Source organism: Chelonoidis abingdonii, chromosome 8 (genome assembly GCF_003597395.2).
Source record: "Chelonoidis abingdonii isolate Lonesome George chromosome 8, CheloAbing_2.0, whole genome shotgun sequence".
Taxonomy (NCBI): Eukaryota; Metazoa; Chordata; order Testudines; family Testudinidae; genus Chelonoidis; species Chelonoidis abingdonii.
In genome coordinates, this window is record NC_133776.1 from 79,904,665 (window position 1) to 79,921,720 (window position 17,056).

The 17,056-nt window shown below is 41.9% G+C and overlaps 1 protein-coding gene across 5 annotated transcripts in view; it reads right to left on the reverse strand.

The window, feature by feature from the left end:
- EDA (ectodysplasin A) overlaps nt 1-17,056 on the reverse strand; it is a 189,723-nt gene that overhangs the window by 63,213 nt on the left and 109,454 nt on the right. For all 5 annotated transcript variants that reach the window (XM_075068751.1, XM_075068752.1, XM_075068755.1 and 2 more), the window contains exon 2: nt 9,451-9,556. In XM_075068751.1, coding sequence (XP_074924852.1) covers nt 9,451-9,556 — 106 coding nt within the window. The remainder of the gene's footprint in view (nt 1-9,450; nt 9,557-17,056) is intronic.

A 17,056-nucleotide genomic window follows, 5' to 3' on the forward strand; every position in this document is an offset into this window, starting at 1 on the left:
GCCTCAGAAGATCCTGATGGGCCCTCAGGTCAATTGGGGGAGGACTGGAGGAGGATGTCCCCGCCACTGCCTCATCTGGAAAGGAGGAAGAGGAGAGGCCAGGTACAAGAGGGTCCTGCGCGGGCTCTTGTTCTTGGGAGGTGTCAGGTTCAGGTGGGATTGTCTGTTGGCAGAACGGACGCTTCATTCATACCCGCAGGAGGGGGGTGGCTTACAGTCGCCTCTGGCACCCGATGTTCAGATGGCACGGAGCGTGGTGCTTCTGGATGCGCACCTTGGCCTTGGTGATATGCCCAAGGTGTCCAGAACGACCCTGATGAGGCCCTTGTTCTTGACCTTGGGTCTCTGGGAAGACTCGGCTGGGCACGTCTGAGTCACGGTCCTGTGCATAGGAAGCACTGTCTGCGTGAGATAACACTGAGGTGTGTCTAGACAGCCAAGGAGGAGCTGAGAAACCCTGAGAAGGGGCCACGTCTCTAGATGATCTCTCTCGGTGCGGCACCGGGGAACAGTACCAGGTGGCATAATGGTACCATGAACGAGACCGGGACCTGCGACCGTAACGGTGCTGGAAGATTGACAGGGATCTCGAGGCTAGTCACCTGGAGCAGTTGCGAGAGGCGCGGTGCCAGGAATGGTGCCGGGAGCTGGATCGGTGCCGGGAGTGCCAGGCCGGCGAATGGGACGCTGAGCGGTGCTGCGGGTGTGACCGGTACTGTGATGGAGAGCGGTGCTGGGATTGTGAATGGCGTCGGGACCGGGATCGGCGATGGGACCGAGAACGCCAGTGGGACCGAGATCTTGATCGGTGCCTCTCAGTGGTGCCGATGGAGGGTGGCCTCAGCAGGGCAGGCTTACCAATAGACTGAATGACCCGCACTGGCGGTGCCAGGTGTTGAGGCAGTGCAGACTTCGTCAGTGCAATCAAATCCCTCGCCGTGGAAAAGGTCTTGGGCGTGGACGGGATAGGGAGCTCGACCACAGCATGCGCTGGGGAGCTTTCAGGCACCGGACTCGACGGTCCTTGCGGGACTGGAATCGACGATGCAGAAGCTGGTGGTGCTGCAGCAGGTGTCGGTGCCGGGCGGTCCGACTTAGGTGGGTGCTCCAACTGTGGTGCAGGTGGCACCGAAGCAGCGGGAGTCTTATGATGCTTCTTGACCTGTGGTGACAGGGAACGGCGCCGAGCCAACATCGGTGCCGGCGACGGTCGATGCCGAGGGGCCTTAGCGGTACTGGGGTGATCCGGAGCCGAAAGAGTGCTTCTCCCTGATACAGATTGTGCCGAGGGCGTAGGACTAAGAGCTGCCTGCATCAGGAGCTGTTTGAGGCGAAAGTCTCGCTCTTTCTTTGTCCTCTGCTTAAAGGCCTTACAGATCCGGCACTTATCTGAGAGATGGGATTCCCCAAGGCACTTAAGGCAGGAGTTGTGAGGATCTCCCGTTGGCATCAGCTTATGGCAGCCCGAGCACGGTTTGAAGGCCGGTGACCCGGGCATGAGCCCCGGTACCAGGTGAGGGGAAGGGGCGAATCCCCGATCCCCTCACAACTATATACACTAAATATATTATAGAAACAACTAAAACTAACTACAACTATAGAGATTATAACTACATACATGACTATTAATAAGGAACTACGAGTAGCTAGGGAAGTGGAGATCAGCTAAGCCACGCTCCACCGTTCCAACGACCGACACAGGAGGTAAGAAGGAACTGAAGGGCCGTTGGGTCGCCAGGGGTATATATTCACCGCCATAGCGGCGCCACTACAGGGGGCGACCCAGCCGACCCACCGAGTGTTGCTAGGGTAAAAATCTTCCGGTGAACGTGCACGTGGTGCGCACACACCTAATTGGAATTGATATGAGCAAGCACTCGAAGAAGAACAATCAGATGCACACATGCAAAATGGGAAATGACTGCCCAGGTAGGAGTACTGCAGAAAGGGATCTGGAGGTTATAGTGGATCACAAGCTAAATGTGAGTCAACAGTGTAACACAGTTACCAAAAAAAAAAAGCAATCATTCTGAGATGTATTAGCAAGAGGGTTGTAAGCAAGACAGAAGTAATTCTTCTATTCTACTCCGTGCTGATTAGGTCTCGGCTGAGTATTGTGCCCCGTTCTGGCTGGCACATTTCAGGAAATACGTGGACAAATTGGAGAAAATCCAGAGATGAGCAATAATAATGATTAAAGGTCTAGAAAATATGATCTATAATGGAAAATTGAAAAAATTGGGTTTGTTTAGCCTGAAGAAGAGAAGACTGAGAGGGGACATGACAACAGTTTTCAAGTACGTAAAAGGTTGTTACAAGGAGGAGAGGAAAAAATGGTTCTCCTTGACCTCTGAGGATAGGACAAGAAGCAATGTGCTTAAAGTGCAGCAAGGGCAGTTTAGCTTGGACGTTAGGAAAAACTTCCTAACTGTCAGGGTGGTTAAGCACTGGAATAAATTGCCTTGGGAGGTTGTGGAACTTCCATCCTAGGAAATTTTTAAGAGCAGGTTAGACAAACACCTGTTAGGGATGCTCTAGATAATACTTAGTCCTGCCGTGAGTGCAGGAGACTGGACTAAATGACTCTGCAGGTCCCTTCCAGTCTTATGATTCTATGATTCAGCTGGAATCACCCACTGAGTCTGTTCCAAGTAAAACATACTTGTCAGCATTTGGTGGGGGGGAATCCTGGGGGTTTCATGGTACTTTAAATTATTTCTTGGAATATGGCCACAATGAAACAATTTCCACTGTGAAATTGCAAAGGGGGCAATTTACGAGGCCTGCAGGCTAAGAGAGGAAAACTAACAATAGATGGGCAGAACAAAATTGCAGGCAGAGTTTGGCTAGTTTAGCAAGCATCAAATCATATAGGGCACACAATTTGAATACTTTTATCTTTTCTTGAAGATGGTGCCAAATAGAGGGATCAATTCTCTGCATACTTTCAAACAGCATCAATGCAAGTTACACACTTATCAAAGGGAGAAGAGAGCACTTGCTGGCAGTACTAGGATAGAAGCATAGGTTTGTCCTTTTGATTAAACAGATGAAATTTTACTAATTCAAAGTGAAATTATTGAGACAGTTTCATGATAAATTAGTTAGTGAAGCTCATTAAATGATACTGTATTTTCTCCCCTATTCCAATTTATTTTCACTTTTAAACCCTTCAGAGTTAGAGCAATAATATCATCAGTAACAGTTTTTATAAAAAGAAAAGAGACATTTAATCGTTGTGGTTTAGAATCAAGGAGAATATAGTCTCTACATTCCAGACTTCTCTACAACTCTCAAACCTCTCTTCTGCTCCCTCATATCTCTGTTGGTTCCAGGGTCTCCTCTCTCTCATTCACAGTTGATTCTTTTTATCTCTTCTTTCTTTACTGACTCAGTATCCCTTACCCTGCTTAGCTCCCATTCATTTCCCTAAACTCCTGTTTTAGGAAGGTCAAGATCTTCTGGAGAAAGTCTAGGGGATCTAAAGACTTTCTCCACTATAAATTTCCCTCCTACTTTATGTAGACTATCTTGTAAAACATTCTCTCCTCTAGCTTGTAAGCTGTTACAACCCCCGTTAACTTCTCAGACTTTTAGGGCTTGTCCACTCTGGCACTTTACAGCACTGCAACTTTCTCGCTCAGGGGTGTGAAAAAACTCCCCCCCGAGCGCAGCAAGTTTCAGCTCTGTAAAGCGCTGGTAGCTATGCCCCTGTGGAGGTGTTTTTTTTAGAGCACTTCCAGCACTCTGCTGCGACTACATAAGCCACGTTAAAGTGCTGCCATGGCAGCACTTTAACATTGCCAGTGTAGACTAGCCATTACTTTAAAACCTTTTCTACCACTTCCACCTCTTTCTCCTTTCATATAGAGGCTTGCTAATTTTTTCCAATGAGAAAAGCTTCCCAGCATTAATTGCTTGTATTTTAAAGAAGCTTCAGATGTCTTGGCATGATGAGGTGCTATGCAAATTGAGTAAGCTATGTTTTACTTAAGAATTTTGGCATTTCACTTAGAAGAGCTAAAAAAGGTTAAATTATATGACCTCAGGTATGAAGTTTAATGCTGGCAATATGCAATTTATAATTTTAAAGAATTTTTTAAATATTTAAAATGTACTTAAGAAAGTATCTGAAACTGGAGAACAGAATGAAATTGCTATGTTCAGAAGAACCAACCTTTTGGGATATATATATATATATGGGAGAAGACTCAAAGAACTAGTGTCAAGAGGGAATGATTTTGGATGCATTGCTCTTGAACCCCATCACTACTATTCAAGCACCTAAGAAATAGAAGTAAATTTATCTTCACAACACTGCATTTTATAGACTGTGAACAGAGGTACACAGTGTCATGGTGACAGGATTATCTGCACCTCTGTCCCCTTCCTGGTCTGAGTGCAAAAATTTTATATCTATATCTATCTATACCTATATATCTATCTCACATCATTCTCCCACACTTATACCAGGATCTTTTCCTGGGCTACAGTAATCTACATATCAACTGTGTTTAACAAGCAGGTGGCAACTGGGTTCAGCACCTGCAGTGCTTATCTTTGGGAGTCTGTGACCAGTGATGAAGACAGTGAACAGATAACCTTTTAAAAAGTGAAGTATTATTCAATGTTAATAAGAACAAAGCATTTAAAGAAAAAGAATTTTAAAACAACAGTCTATATGCATCTTACCCTGAGGCTTATCATCGCATGATGGTAGCCTAGGCAAGGCCTAGCTTCTTCAGACACTCCCAGCTAGTGTCTGTATCAGTCTGGTTTTCCCAAAAGGCTTGTAAACAACTACCCCTTGGAGGGTGGAGATGAAGGAGAGAGTGTAGCTTTTTTTCAGTCACAGTTCCTTCATTCCTCCACAGGGCTTTGCCTTCCTTCTTAAAAGCAGTTTGGTAGGTTCAGCAGGAGACTGGGCTCCCCTATTTGTCCCCATAACAACCCTTAAGTGTTTACCACAGGGTCACTTATCTTGAGCCATTGTTTTCTCCCTGCATGTTTCCTTACAACCTGCTGTTAAACCAAACCAATATAAACATCCCAATAAGATGGGTTAACCAGGGGCAGCTCTAGGGGTTTTGCCGCCCCAAGCATGGCAGGCAGGCTGCCTCTGGCAGGTTGCCTGAGGAGGGTCCGCTGGTCCCTCCTCAGGCAAACCGCTGGGGGCAGCCTGCCTGCTGCCCTCGCAGCGCCGGCAGAGCGCCCTCTGCGGCTTGCCACCCCAAGCACACGCTTGGCGTGCTGGGGCCTGGAGCCGCCCCTGGGATTAACACACGGTATTATTTTAAATAATCTTATTAACTGTAATTAGGACACTGATGCAGTATTTAGATTCTTGGGAAACTCTAGAACATATGTTTTTAGTTTCAAATTTTTTTGAGTGGTTCCAACAGAGATTCTCTCTTAATCCTAACCAGCTAGACAATTTTTTAAAATGTTTAACATAAAATGTTGCAGAACTGCAACACTGAGTACCATACATAGAGGGCCAATTCAGGAAATCATCCCTATCCAGAAAGCACTTAAGTATAATGCTTAAGAGCCTTCCTGAATCAAGGCCATACATAACAGGATGTATAGCAATGAAAGGAAAGCATTAGAATAAATTCTATGCAAAAATTAGTCAGAAGATTATGATTAGCCATAGAAAACTAACCACTTTCTGTGGTTTTGGTCATGGAAAAGTGGACATTGTTTTCATTAGTTAGATTCATGCTATCTACTGATGTAAAATGACTTATTTTTGGGTACTGACTAAAACCTTAATCCTCAGGTGAGCCACAGTTCTGGTGGGTGAACTGAGGAAGAGAGGTGGGGTCAAAGCTGACACATTTCCACAACCCCACCATTCTGGAAGTTATTGGGGCTAGACTGAAGCAATTGCTAAGCTGTAGTTAGGCTATTATTACTCATAATCATTTATATAGCACTATGCTTTGTATAGAGTTTGAAAGAGATTATAAAAAACACAGTCCCTACTCCAAAGAGTTTACAATTGTAATCAGACCAATTCAAAACGTGAAGACAGACATACTAAAGGGGTAAGGAAAGAAGGAACAAGTGTTACAAAAAAGAATGTGAATCACTGCATAACGAATGAATTATATATATATGGATTCTCATATTTTGAAATAAAGACCGAGGGAGGCCAAGAATAGACAAGTGAAGTTGACTGATGCATAGGAAGTACTATGCTATTCCAGGGATAGGGAACAGTTTGAAGAATGTTTCTTCTAATTACTCATCTCTCTGTACCCAAGTTAGCGAATCCTACTAACCTTTCACATATCCATGCCAAAACACAACACAAACTACAATATATTATGTGAAAGATGCCCACAATCAAATCAAGTGAGGGAGTATGAGATAACTGCCCAGATTTTCCAAAATTGCATCAATGCAAACATGATTGTGCAACATAGGGGGTATATAGGGGGGAATGCTTTAGCATGGATGTACTGAACTATATTACCTGTAACTATGTCAGATGAATGAGACAAATTTTGATTACATTCAACCTGTTTCTACTATAGTGCAAAGTAGTGTTTCTACTATAGTGTCAAAAGACGCGATTAAAAAACCCAAGGGTCTTCACTCCTGTGGTTTGAGACCCAAATCTTGATTTCTTTACTTTTTACAGGCTGATAAGTTGATAAAGACTTACAAATTCTGGTGCTGTTTTTTGATTTTTTTGGCTCAGGCTTTTAAGTAATGGTTATTTACCTGGCCCTTGGCAAGGTAAGATTTAAACTCCTCTCTGAGCTTGTGGGTAATTTGTCTGTAAATTCTGTAAGAGAATCCCTGTTAGTATAGTCATATTTGGAGAGAACCGCTTTGTAATTTGAGATTCTCATTTATAAGCTCACCATAGAGTTCCTTTTTCTGCCACCGGATTCCTTGTCCCTATGTGCAGATATCTGTTGTCCCTGTCAAGACCTCTCATTTGCAGCCATCACTACTAATAATCCTGGCACCAGGTGAAAGAAGAATTGTTCAAAACCCTGTGCTGGAACTTCCTAACTTTGGTCAGCCTTTTTAGATGTGGGTTGTATGGAGGTTAGGCCTGCCATAACAATCTAGTGAGGTTTAAGAGGTCTTCACTGATACGCATTGCCACTCGGACTGCAGTACACAAGATGTTTAGTAGCCTATGAGGGTTCTCCTGGACAACTTCTACAGGAGCTCCAGAGCAGAGGCTGCTCTCCTTATGAGCTCCTGTAATGACTTATAGTCATTAGGCATAGATGGTATAGGCTCAGGAGCAATAGCTTCATCTGGGGAAGAGGATGATATGAGGAATGGGATCCACTCAGGTTCATTTTTAAGTTCCTCTTCTGCCTGTGCCTTAGAGATAAAAAGCTGCAGAGGTGGTGGTTTGGTGGAAGTGACTATTTCAGTAAGCTGAGGCTCAGAAGATTGAGGTCTTGATTGTACTGTTGAAGTGGATCTACTAGCATGAGGAATAGCCACAATGTGCCCAGTAAGGCCAACATAGGGGTACCCAAGGAGTAATATCCCTAGAGAGGGATCTATTACTAGTATAAGATTCCACTCTGGAATGATGAGCTGTCAAGGAAAGCAAAAGTCTGTAACCCAATGATGCTATGGGAAAGGCTTCCCTGCTGCTCCCTGACTCTGAAGATCAGCAGGAATATTCTTCAGGCAGGACAGCTGAAGTGCCAATGGATGTGGATCATGGGCTAAAATGGAATGTCTTCACCAGCACTGTGGGTAAACTCTGTACATAGTGGGTATTAGTACTCTTGACTGATGCAAACTCAGCTGAGATCTCTAGCTACTATATATAATTGTGGTGTAGCCAGACCCAACAGAGTCAGTAATGGGAAGGGCTGTATTGAATATGGGGTGGAAAGCTATTCAGTGCTGAGAGAGTAATCAGTGTTGACCTAGCTGGTATCAAAATCACTGGTACTGGGATTATCTGTACTGGAAGAAATTGAACCACTGCAGTAGAAGATAGTGGTACTAGGTCCTTTGATGAAGTCTGCTCAGTGCCAGATTCAGGTAAGTTCGCAGTTGGTACTCAGACCTCATGTTTATGGGCTGAATGGCTGATCAAGACGTCTCTCCTGGACTTTGAGCAATACTTTCTCCCCTTGAGGTACAAGATGACTTAAGGGCTTTAGATGATGGCTCTAGAGACTGTGATTGATGCCTCTTTTCTCTAGCAGACTTCTGGGGATTTCTCCCTCTTTCACAGGATGAGGTCTTCAGAATCAGAATGGCTACTAAAGGTACAAAGGCTTATGAAGCATTCCTCAATGAAACATAAGCTGAGTGCTTAGTATTCTGGGAGTGACCCAGATACAAGGCTGGATGTGTGAAGTTTTTCATGAGATATATTCTCAGTCTGCTCTCTCTAGATTTCTTCGTTCTTCTAGAGAAGGATCTACATACAGTGAATCTCTCTGAAATGTAGCCTTCTTCTAAAGAAAAAGCACCCTGTATGCCCATTGTTTACAAGTATGGCTGCTTGACAGGACAGACAATTTTTAAAACCCAGGGATTTTCTCACTGGCATCCTAAACAAAGAAAGAATAGCTACAGTACTAGCATACCAACCCAGAAAAAAGGGGAGAGAATTCTCTCAAAAACAGAGAGGGAAAAAAGAACACTATCAAAAAACCTATCCCTATCTAACTACTGACTAATTACTATATAAACTAAGTTTATAAAAGAGTTTTGATAAGTGCTGAACAACAGTAAGCTACGGGGCATCAAGCTGTGAGCTGACAAGGAATGGAGAGGGAATTAGGGTGGCCTCACCTCTTTCTGACCTTGGCTGGAAGCAGGAAGACACTCAGGATGTATGTGCCGCCTCAATTTATGACCAAAAGTGTCTGGCTCAAGTGCCCTGGGTGCACGCACACCTTAAGTACAATATATATGTGCACAAACACTCGAAGAACATTAAGTATTTAGGGGTTAAGTGGTATGGAACTTGGACCCATCTACTCTACAACCACATGCAGCATCCCAGTTACAACACATTTTCATTCTGTAGTGTAGCACTGTTCACAGCTGTTTAGCCTGCACAACAACCTGTTGAACACGGATTTTAAGGAAATAGGGAGCAAAGGCATCATATGAACAAATCAAATCAGTAAGCAAGCCAAAGGCCTTACTGTTAGACAAGACGAATCCGCTTATTGAGTCAATGGTAATTATAAAAAATGATGATAGTTGCGGCAAATAACAATTGGTTAGGATATTAATTTTAATATCATTTACTAGACTGTGTAGTGTGGAAACAGTAATTTATGGAACTAATGATCTGGATGCCAAGTAAGTTCAGGGAGACACTACGAGACAGGAGCTCCCTTGTTAACTTAACAATCCACTATCTATTCACTACCTGCTTGTCCCTCACCTGTCTGTGAAAATGAGAAACACAACCATAAGAAAGAAAGACAAACTCACCATCAGGTCCTTCACTACTTTTACTCCTTTTATTTCGGCGGACATGCCTAGTTTCTTCTTCAAGATGCAGTTTTTCTTCAGGGAGGAAGAAATTCAGCAAGGCCAGCTGGAACAGAAGAACATCAAGTTGAGGTTTCTTTACTAACAAATTATCACTGCCAAACTGACTGAACTCCGCCTCTTTGGCAGAGATTTGAGTCTTGATATCAATAACTTCTTAATTCTATGAAGAATAGTTTCTGTAAAACTGATTAGCAGAACAGCATAAAATGCTAGCTTGCTATTTCTGAATTTCTGATGCATCCATAACCAGCGTAATGAGATACTACAGGACCTCAGTTTTCTTGGTCAGTCATGTCAGATTTTTAGAGTACATGACTTTCCTATGTGAAGAGTACTCCTGTATGTCTGTGATGAGAGAACAGATATTAGGAATGAAGAATCATTATTTTAGCGCTAATTCTGTCAAATGAATCAGAATTACGCTTGCCAAAGTCACTTTATTTCCCTATTTGTAAATGACCGATAACATTTCTCTATATTGCAAAGGTGCTATGTGATTAATTAGACCATGTCTGCACAGTGCTTTGAAGATTTTAAATGCTGAAGTATATACATTTATTACATGTGGAATGGTAGTGACCCCAATATTTAGGTTGTCTAGCACTTTCCATTATAAAAAAAGTTGTTTTTTTTTTGTTTTTTTTTTGAAGAGCTCTAATAGTTATGTGGTTTGCAACACATTTTGAATTTTGGCAACAGGACAGTCCTGGAGTTAAAGAGGTGCCTTTTGCTCTCTCTATGTAAATCCATTCAGATTGGACTGAGCTATAAGATGTTGAAAATCACCACCATTTTCTGTCTATGCTTTCCCAATAGCACTTGCTACAGACTGACTGCTAAAATTGCATAATATATTAGCAGCACTGTGCATAGACTGCCCCCGAATCTCTCCTCAGCACATTACATGTAGCTGATCCTCCAGACAGGACACAAGCAAAGTGATGCTTCATCTTCTCCTCTCTGCTACTTTCCTCCATCAAAATATCCTTTGGCCTAGGGGAAGATGCAATGTGCTGGGAACCAGAAGACCATGATTCTTACATTCTCTTCTCCTATTATCTGATATTAGTAATTATGTGCCTTTTACATCTCTTATTACTGAGGAAAAACTTATATCTTACTGAGATGTTAAAAGTAGGCCACTTAGCCACACTACTTTCTGGAAAGGCTGACAAATGTTAGTATTTTTCTATGCTATCTGTAAAATCAGGAAACTCAGACATATCTGCCTTCATAGAGGGTAACATAACATGTGAAAATGTTGGTTTTAATGACATGCCCAGAATCGGGTTGCCAACTTTCTACTTGCATAAAATTGAATGTCCTTGCTCCCTGCCCTGCCCCTCTTCAGAAGCCCCGCTCCTTCTCTGAGGCCCCACCTCCACTCACTCCATCCCCCCTCCCTCTGTTGCTCGCTCTTCCAACCGTCACTCACTCATTCATTTTCACCGGGCTGGCTCAAGGGGTTGGGGTGTGGGATTGGGAGAGGGGTCCATCTGGTAGTGCAGGCTCCGGGGTGGGGCTGGGACTGAGGAGTTTAGAGGGTGTGAGGGGGATCAGGGCTAGGGTAGCGAGTTGGGGCGTGGGGGGGTGGGCTTTGGTGTGGGGCTGGGGATGAGGAGTTTGGAGGGGAGGGGGTGAGGGCTGTGGTGGAGGGGGTGAGGGCTGTGGCTGAGGGTACATTTCTAACCACATACATCCTATTCACTGAATGAGGCAAAGTGTAGAATGCTGAAAAATAGTACGTGATCATGTAACAAAAGACTATATCATAATATATACACACAAGGTATACAAGCCACAGAACAAAAACGTAAACTCTTCAAACAGTGGTTAATACTGGCAATATATGTATTATTGGCACACTAAACTCAATGATATCCAATGTACATATTGCTAAGTTAAAATTGATCTGTGCTTGTTCTATAGTCTAAAATGTGAAATTTCAATATTTGCCATTAACATGAGAAAATTTAGAATAAAAAGCAATGTGTCTCAACTTCAAGGAAAAAACAAGCTCCTTATTCATAGTATGATCTCTGCCCTTTATGTCATTAGAAGGTTCAAGAGAATGCCATGTCAAATGTCAAGACACAAATCAATCACCACAAAAGAGGTTTTGAAATCCATACAGACTTTTGCATCCATTACTTGGACCTCATTTTCAAACAAAAAAATTTAAATTCCCTTTTACATTAGAATATTATTCTCATTTACTTCAAGCCATCTGTAATGTTAAAAAACCTTAACAAGTTTAAAAAAAAAGTTTTCCATACTAATTCTTTACACCATAGAACTTACTGATTTTCTACAATAAGGTTAGGAAACAACACATGGAGATCTTGGAGATCCTAGCTGGAAATAATTAACAAACTAAAGATGACTGATGCAGTCATTTCTAATTATTGTCTGAAGAACTTGTTATTCACTTGCTAATTTATTAAGCTCCTTCATAAGCCCTTGACTTGTGCATTGTTAGGGCTGCAGCTTTGTCATAGCAATTTTTTTTTAAATAAAAAAATCATGGAGCAATCAGGTAAATGTAGTAAAAGTCATGGGTTTAGTGATTGCTCTGGGATATTTGATTAAAAAATGCCCAGACAAATGAAGGGGAATTGACCACCTGCAGCAGCACCCTACATGCCAGTACTGCAACTCTAATCTACTCCGGTGAGGTGAGAAGGCCCCGAGGTAGGAGGGGCTGAAGAATGAGCCTCCTCTGTGTTCACCCCAGGCACGGGCAGTGGTTGTTCTTGTGTCCTGCAGGTATGGGCCCAGCTACTCACTCCAGACATTGCAAACAGGCATATGGGTCACAGTGCCATTTGTTCAGGTTTGGCTCTGCTGCCCCTCCATCATGACAAGAGGAAGGAAGCAGACAGTAGAGCCAAATTTGAGAAAGTAGTGCTGTGACCCTGTGTGCCCTATTACAACGCATAGAGCGTGGAGCCTGGCCCAGCCCTGCTGACACAGGAGCTGTTGCTGCAGGGTGAATGCTGGGTGGACTTCCTCTCCAACTTTTCTCTCCACATGGGGCCTCCCCTTTTCATTGGGCTGCAACGCACCTAGAGCCTATGCATCTGTGACTTTCTCTGCTCTGTGACAAGCCTGGAACCTTGTCAAGAGGCGTCTCTCTCTCTACTGTAAGTCTCCCTGGGCACTAGCATTCAGACTTCTTTACAGGCCTTTAATTGGATTTGAAAGTAATATAACATGAATAATACCTTATACCTGGAGGAGAAAGATCTCTATAATCTGATGCAGACTAGCCCAGAGACAAAGTTTTATGTAGTAACCAACAATTCATGTAAAATACTTTTCACATTAAAAAAGCAATAAATCAGTAGTTACTAAATAATTATTTTTCACAGTACAAAGTTAACCTCCTCATCCTGGGGCATATAGTGTCACTTGCATTCAGAAGTTCCATTTCAGTCATTCTAGTTATTCCAAGAAAAGAAAATATATCCATAATCTGGTAGCATTTCCTCCAAGCATCTCCTCTTCATAAAATATTGATATTCAAGAAATACAGATGATTTAGGAACCAAACGTTAAACAATCCTTTGATTTGTCATTGATTCCAATCATCTCAACCACACAGTGGACAGAAACAGACTTAGTATTTTATCTGTAACTTGGGAAGAGTATTGAGAAATAAACAGCACAGAACTCCAACAGCACTGAGGAGTACCAATTCCATTACTGACCTGCATAGGAAAAGACACTAGGTTAAGAGGTTAAGTTAGATAGAAGGAAAGGATAAATTCCTTCCAGGAATTATTAGGTGAAATTCTATGGCCTGTGTTATGCAGAAGGTTAGACAAAATGACCCTAATGGTCCCTCTTAGCTTTAATATTTATGAATCTCAGAGAACTCTAGTAGATTAACATAAGATCTGCACAGTAACTTCCAGCTGAGACCAGCTCAGTACTACTCCTACTGGCTCACTCTTAGGGCAGATGATTCCCAGTATAGATTAGCTCAGCACACCTCCTTCTGCAGGGGTGGGCAAACTTTTTGGCCCAAGGGCCACATTGGGATTGCAAAACTGGATGGAGGGAGGACCAGGTAGGGAAGGTTGTGCTGCGAGGGAAGGGGAATAGCGGGGGAGGCCAGGGGCTAGCCGCCCAGACCGGTCGCTCAGGATTCAGGCAGGATGGCCCTGCAGGCCGGATACGGTCCATGGGCTGTAGTTTGCTTATCTATGTCCTACTGGCTCAGCCACGGTAAGTGAAACCCACTTTAGATCAACACAGCACAGGCCACCCATATTGATAACAAGTCCAGTTACAGGAGGGGGCAAGAACTCCACTAACTTGGTTAAAATTGTAGAAGAGCCTAGCTATCAACTGGAAGATACAGATAAAACATAGGAAAAATTAAACTCTGATAACTATGCTTCTGTCCAAAATCTTCTAGATTAATAAAGTATGGTTTGTCTCTTTACAACATGAACTCCCACGTATATTTTCACAGCTGACAAGGTAAGAATATCTGATACAGAAGCTAGCTCATACTGAAGTGGGTCTGTAATTGCTGTATGATAAAATAGGATAAAGACCTATTTGGCACCCATGACTGTCTTTCTAACAGCAGGGATTACGATTTATTGTGCATGGGCTATAAACTCATTACACAGGTGTTGAAGCCAGTGTAAGATTTCAAAAAGACTAAGATACTTCATCACCCAGGAATGTGTGATCCCCCTAGGGAGGTCACTCCACCCCAGATTTTACTTATTATCCCCCCATCTGCCTCAAACTATATTACTTAAATTAGCATATATGGGGAAAAAACCATTGCTTTCTAATAGAAGACCAAGCAGTAGCACAGGGGAAGGAATCAGAAAACCTTGGATTTGGGCAAAGGGAATTGTGATCCCAAGTGCAATTTAAATGATTCTTATCAACTTTTACCCTGTTCATAGAGAAAAGCTCAAATCTAGTCTTCGTAATTCCTGATATTTTATTTTGCTTCTACAAATATTAAATGGATCTTTATTGCAGTGACATGTTAGAAGAAAGCAAAATTAGCAACCCTGATCAAAGCAGTTGGTAGCTGGGTGTAGAGGGCTTTGTTTTTATTTAAAAAAGTAAGATACAATTCTTATAATAAAATTACTTCTAAAAAACTTCTCAAAGTTAATGACACACAAAAGCAGCTAAATGTCTATCTAACACAGCTTATTTACCCTCAGACACAACAAAGATATTTAATGAAATTAAAAAGCAACACATTTAAGACTGATAAAAGAAAACATGATTTTCTTCTCTAAATAGCATATTACTAGCCTGTTTAACTGTTAAAGTATCAGAGGTCAAGAATGTAATAGGATTCAAAAAAGGATTGGATATTTAATGTGAATATTAGAACATCCACGGTTATGATTGCAGGGGGAGCAATTAAATTAATTTAAATCACGTTAAAGTTTTGTAAAACTAATGTGAAAGTTTGTGCTATTGTAATTTAAGATGAAGATATATTATGAACTAAATTATAAATGCTAAATGCTGTTTGTATTGCCACTAGTAGCTGGGTATCCTTTTGAGTTTTATAAAACTGCTATAGTAAAAAAACACCAGGGTACTGAAAATTAAAACCCTTATCTGCAAACAAGCAAGTACATAGTTTACACAATTATGTAATTTTACTCACAAGAATAATCCCATTGACTTCAACTGGACTACTTCTGTGCTTAAAATTAAGCCTGTGCATAACTGTTTGTAGCACTGGGGCTAAAATTGTACTCTCATTAAAAGCATTCTTCTTAGTGGCATAGAATCTTTGTTATTTCAAAATAAAGTTGTTTCAGTGTTAACAATGAAAAGTTTAGACTTTCCATATATTATCAAAGTTATCATTAACTTTTTCATGAGCTATTACACTTTGGTAAATGAAGTATTTCCTTCATTCCTTCCCACTGCTACCATTTTTTCTTTCTAGACATGCAAAAACGATTTATTTTAGGGAAAGATACACTTTCCCTTCAATATTAAATATTTTAGTTAATGATCACAGATGCACATTTCACCACAAGAAGCTGCAATAAAAGACTGCTAATAAGAACAGACTGTAATTTTATCATATGATCACAGCTGCTATTGAACATAGACATATTCTAAAAATAGATTAATAAAAATAGTTTTCCTGGAGAAATAATGATGTAAGACTAGGCTCTGTAGTATCTACCACTACCCTTAGAGCTTAGTTCATACAATAGCCATATTCTATGGGGGTAAAAGGCATAATAGGATGAGTCAGACATATATTAATGACCAATCCAACAACCCTTACTTGCACAAAAATAGTCCCATTTAAACTAGTGAAACTATTGCATTAGTATTGACTACTCATATGTAGGTTAGAATGAAGTCAGTGCCTGGACAAAGTGAGATAGTCTCAGCCTATTAATGTTGCTCATGGGGCATACTGGAGGCAGAGAAGGGCAGGCAAGGAGTGTGGCTAGAGGGTAATGTACTCTTGCAGCTCCCAGCTGGCATATGGCACTTTGGGAACCATAGCTAGCTGGTAAAGTTTAGAGCAGCCTGCAGGCTGTTCTATCCTGCACATGGGGACAGACACAGGCAGAGAATCAAGGAACAGTAGCCAACTCCTAGACAGCCTTTCTGTAGAATAGGTGTAGTGGGTGGAGAAATTATTGTGCAGAATCTAAAGTCAAAAGGATGGTTAATGTTTAGTTCTGAACATGGCAGGAGTATTAGTCAATCTCTCTTCAGCTCCTGTTAAAAGTTCCTTCTGATGCACTCACAAGTCTTCCTCTATTAGTTAACAGGTTCATTATTCCAATGGAACACAGGGAAAGTTATAAATGGACAGATAATCTGTATGTCTACACTTGGAGCTGGAAGAGTGATTCCAGCTCAGACAGACATACTCATGCTAGCTCTCACAGAGTGCACATGCTCAAAACAGTAGCATAGCTGCAACAGCATTAGCAGTGGTGAACAGCAGCATAGGCTAGCCACTGTTTGCCGATACCTGTATTCCCACAGCCACACTGCTATTTTTAGTGCACCTAGATGGACCTTTGGCCTGACCCAGTATGGCTGTTCTTACGTTCTTATGTTATGTTCAATGACCATTTACCAGGCCATTACAAAGCCTCATTTGGTAGCACCTTGCTTTAGAGTTGCAATAATCAATTTTAAAATGTTTCCCCATGGCAAGTTTTCCCTTTGTAAGTTGGCTGAATAGAGGAAAAAAGCAGATAAAAATCATGCTGTCAGAAAAAAAAGTTTTTTCCTAAACCAAACCCCATTAACATATTGGAACGGTAATAAGTCTATTTTTGTAAAAAATGAAAAATAATGAGTTTTTTAAATCCCTCAATTTCCCCAAGGATCAGAATCAGCAAACTGTCAAATCTTCTTCCAGTGCTTGAACTAGTATTTGATTATGAAGCATCAGTAGTTCCCAATGAAGGGAGCTAATATCTATAGCTGGTACTCTACTTATCTTAGGCCTTAGAATTATGGACCAGATGTAATGAACACTGGGTCTTGACCTCAATAACAGTGG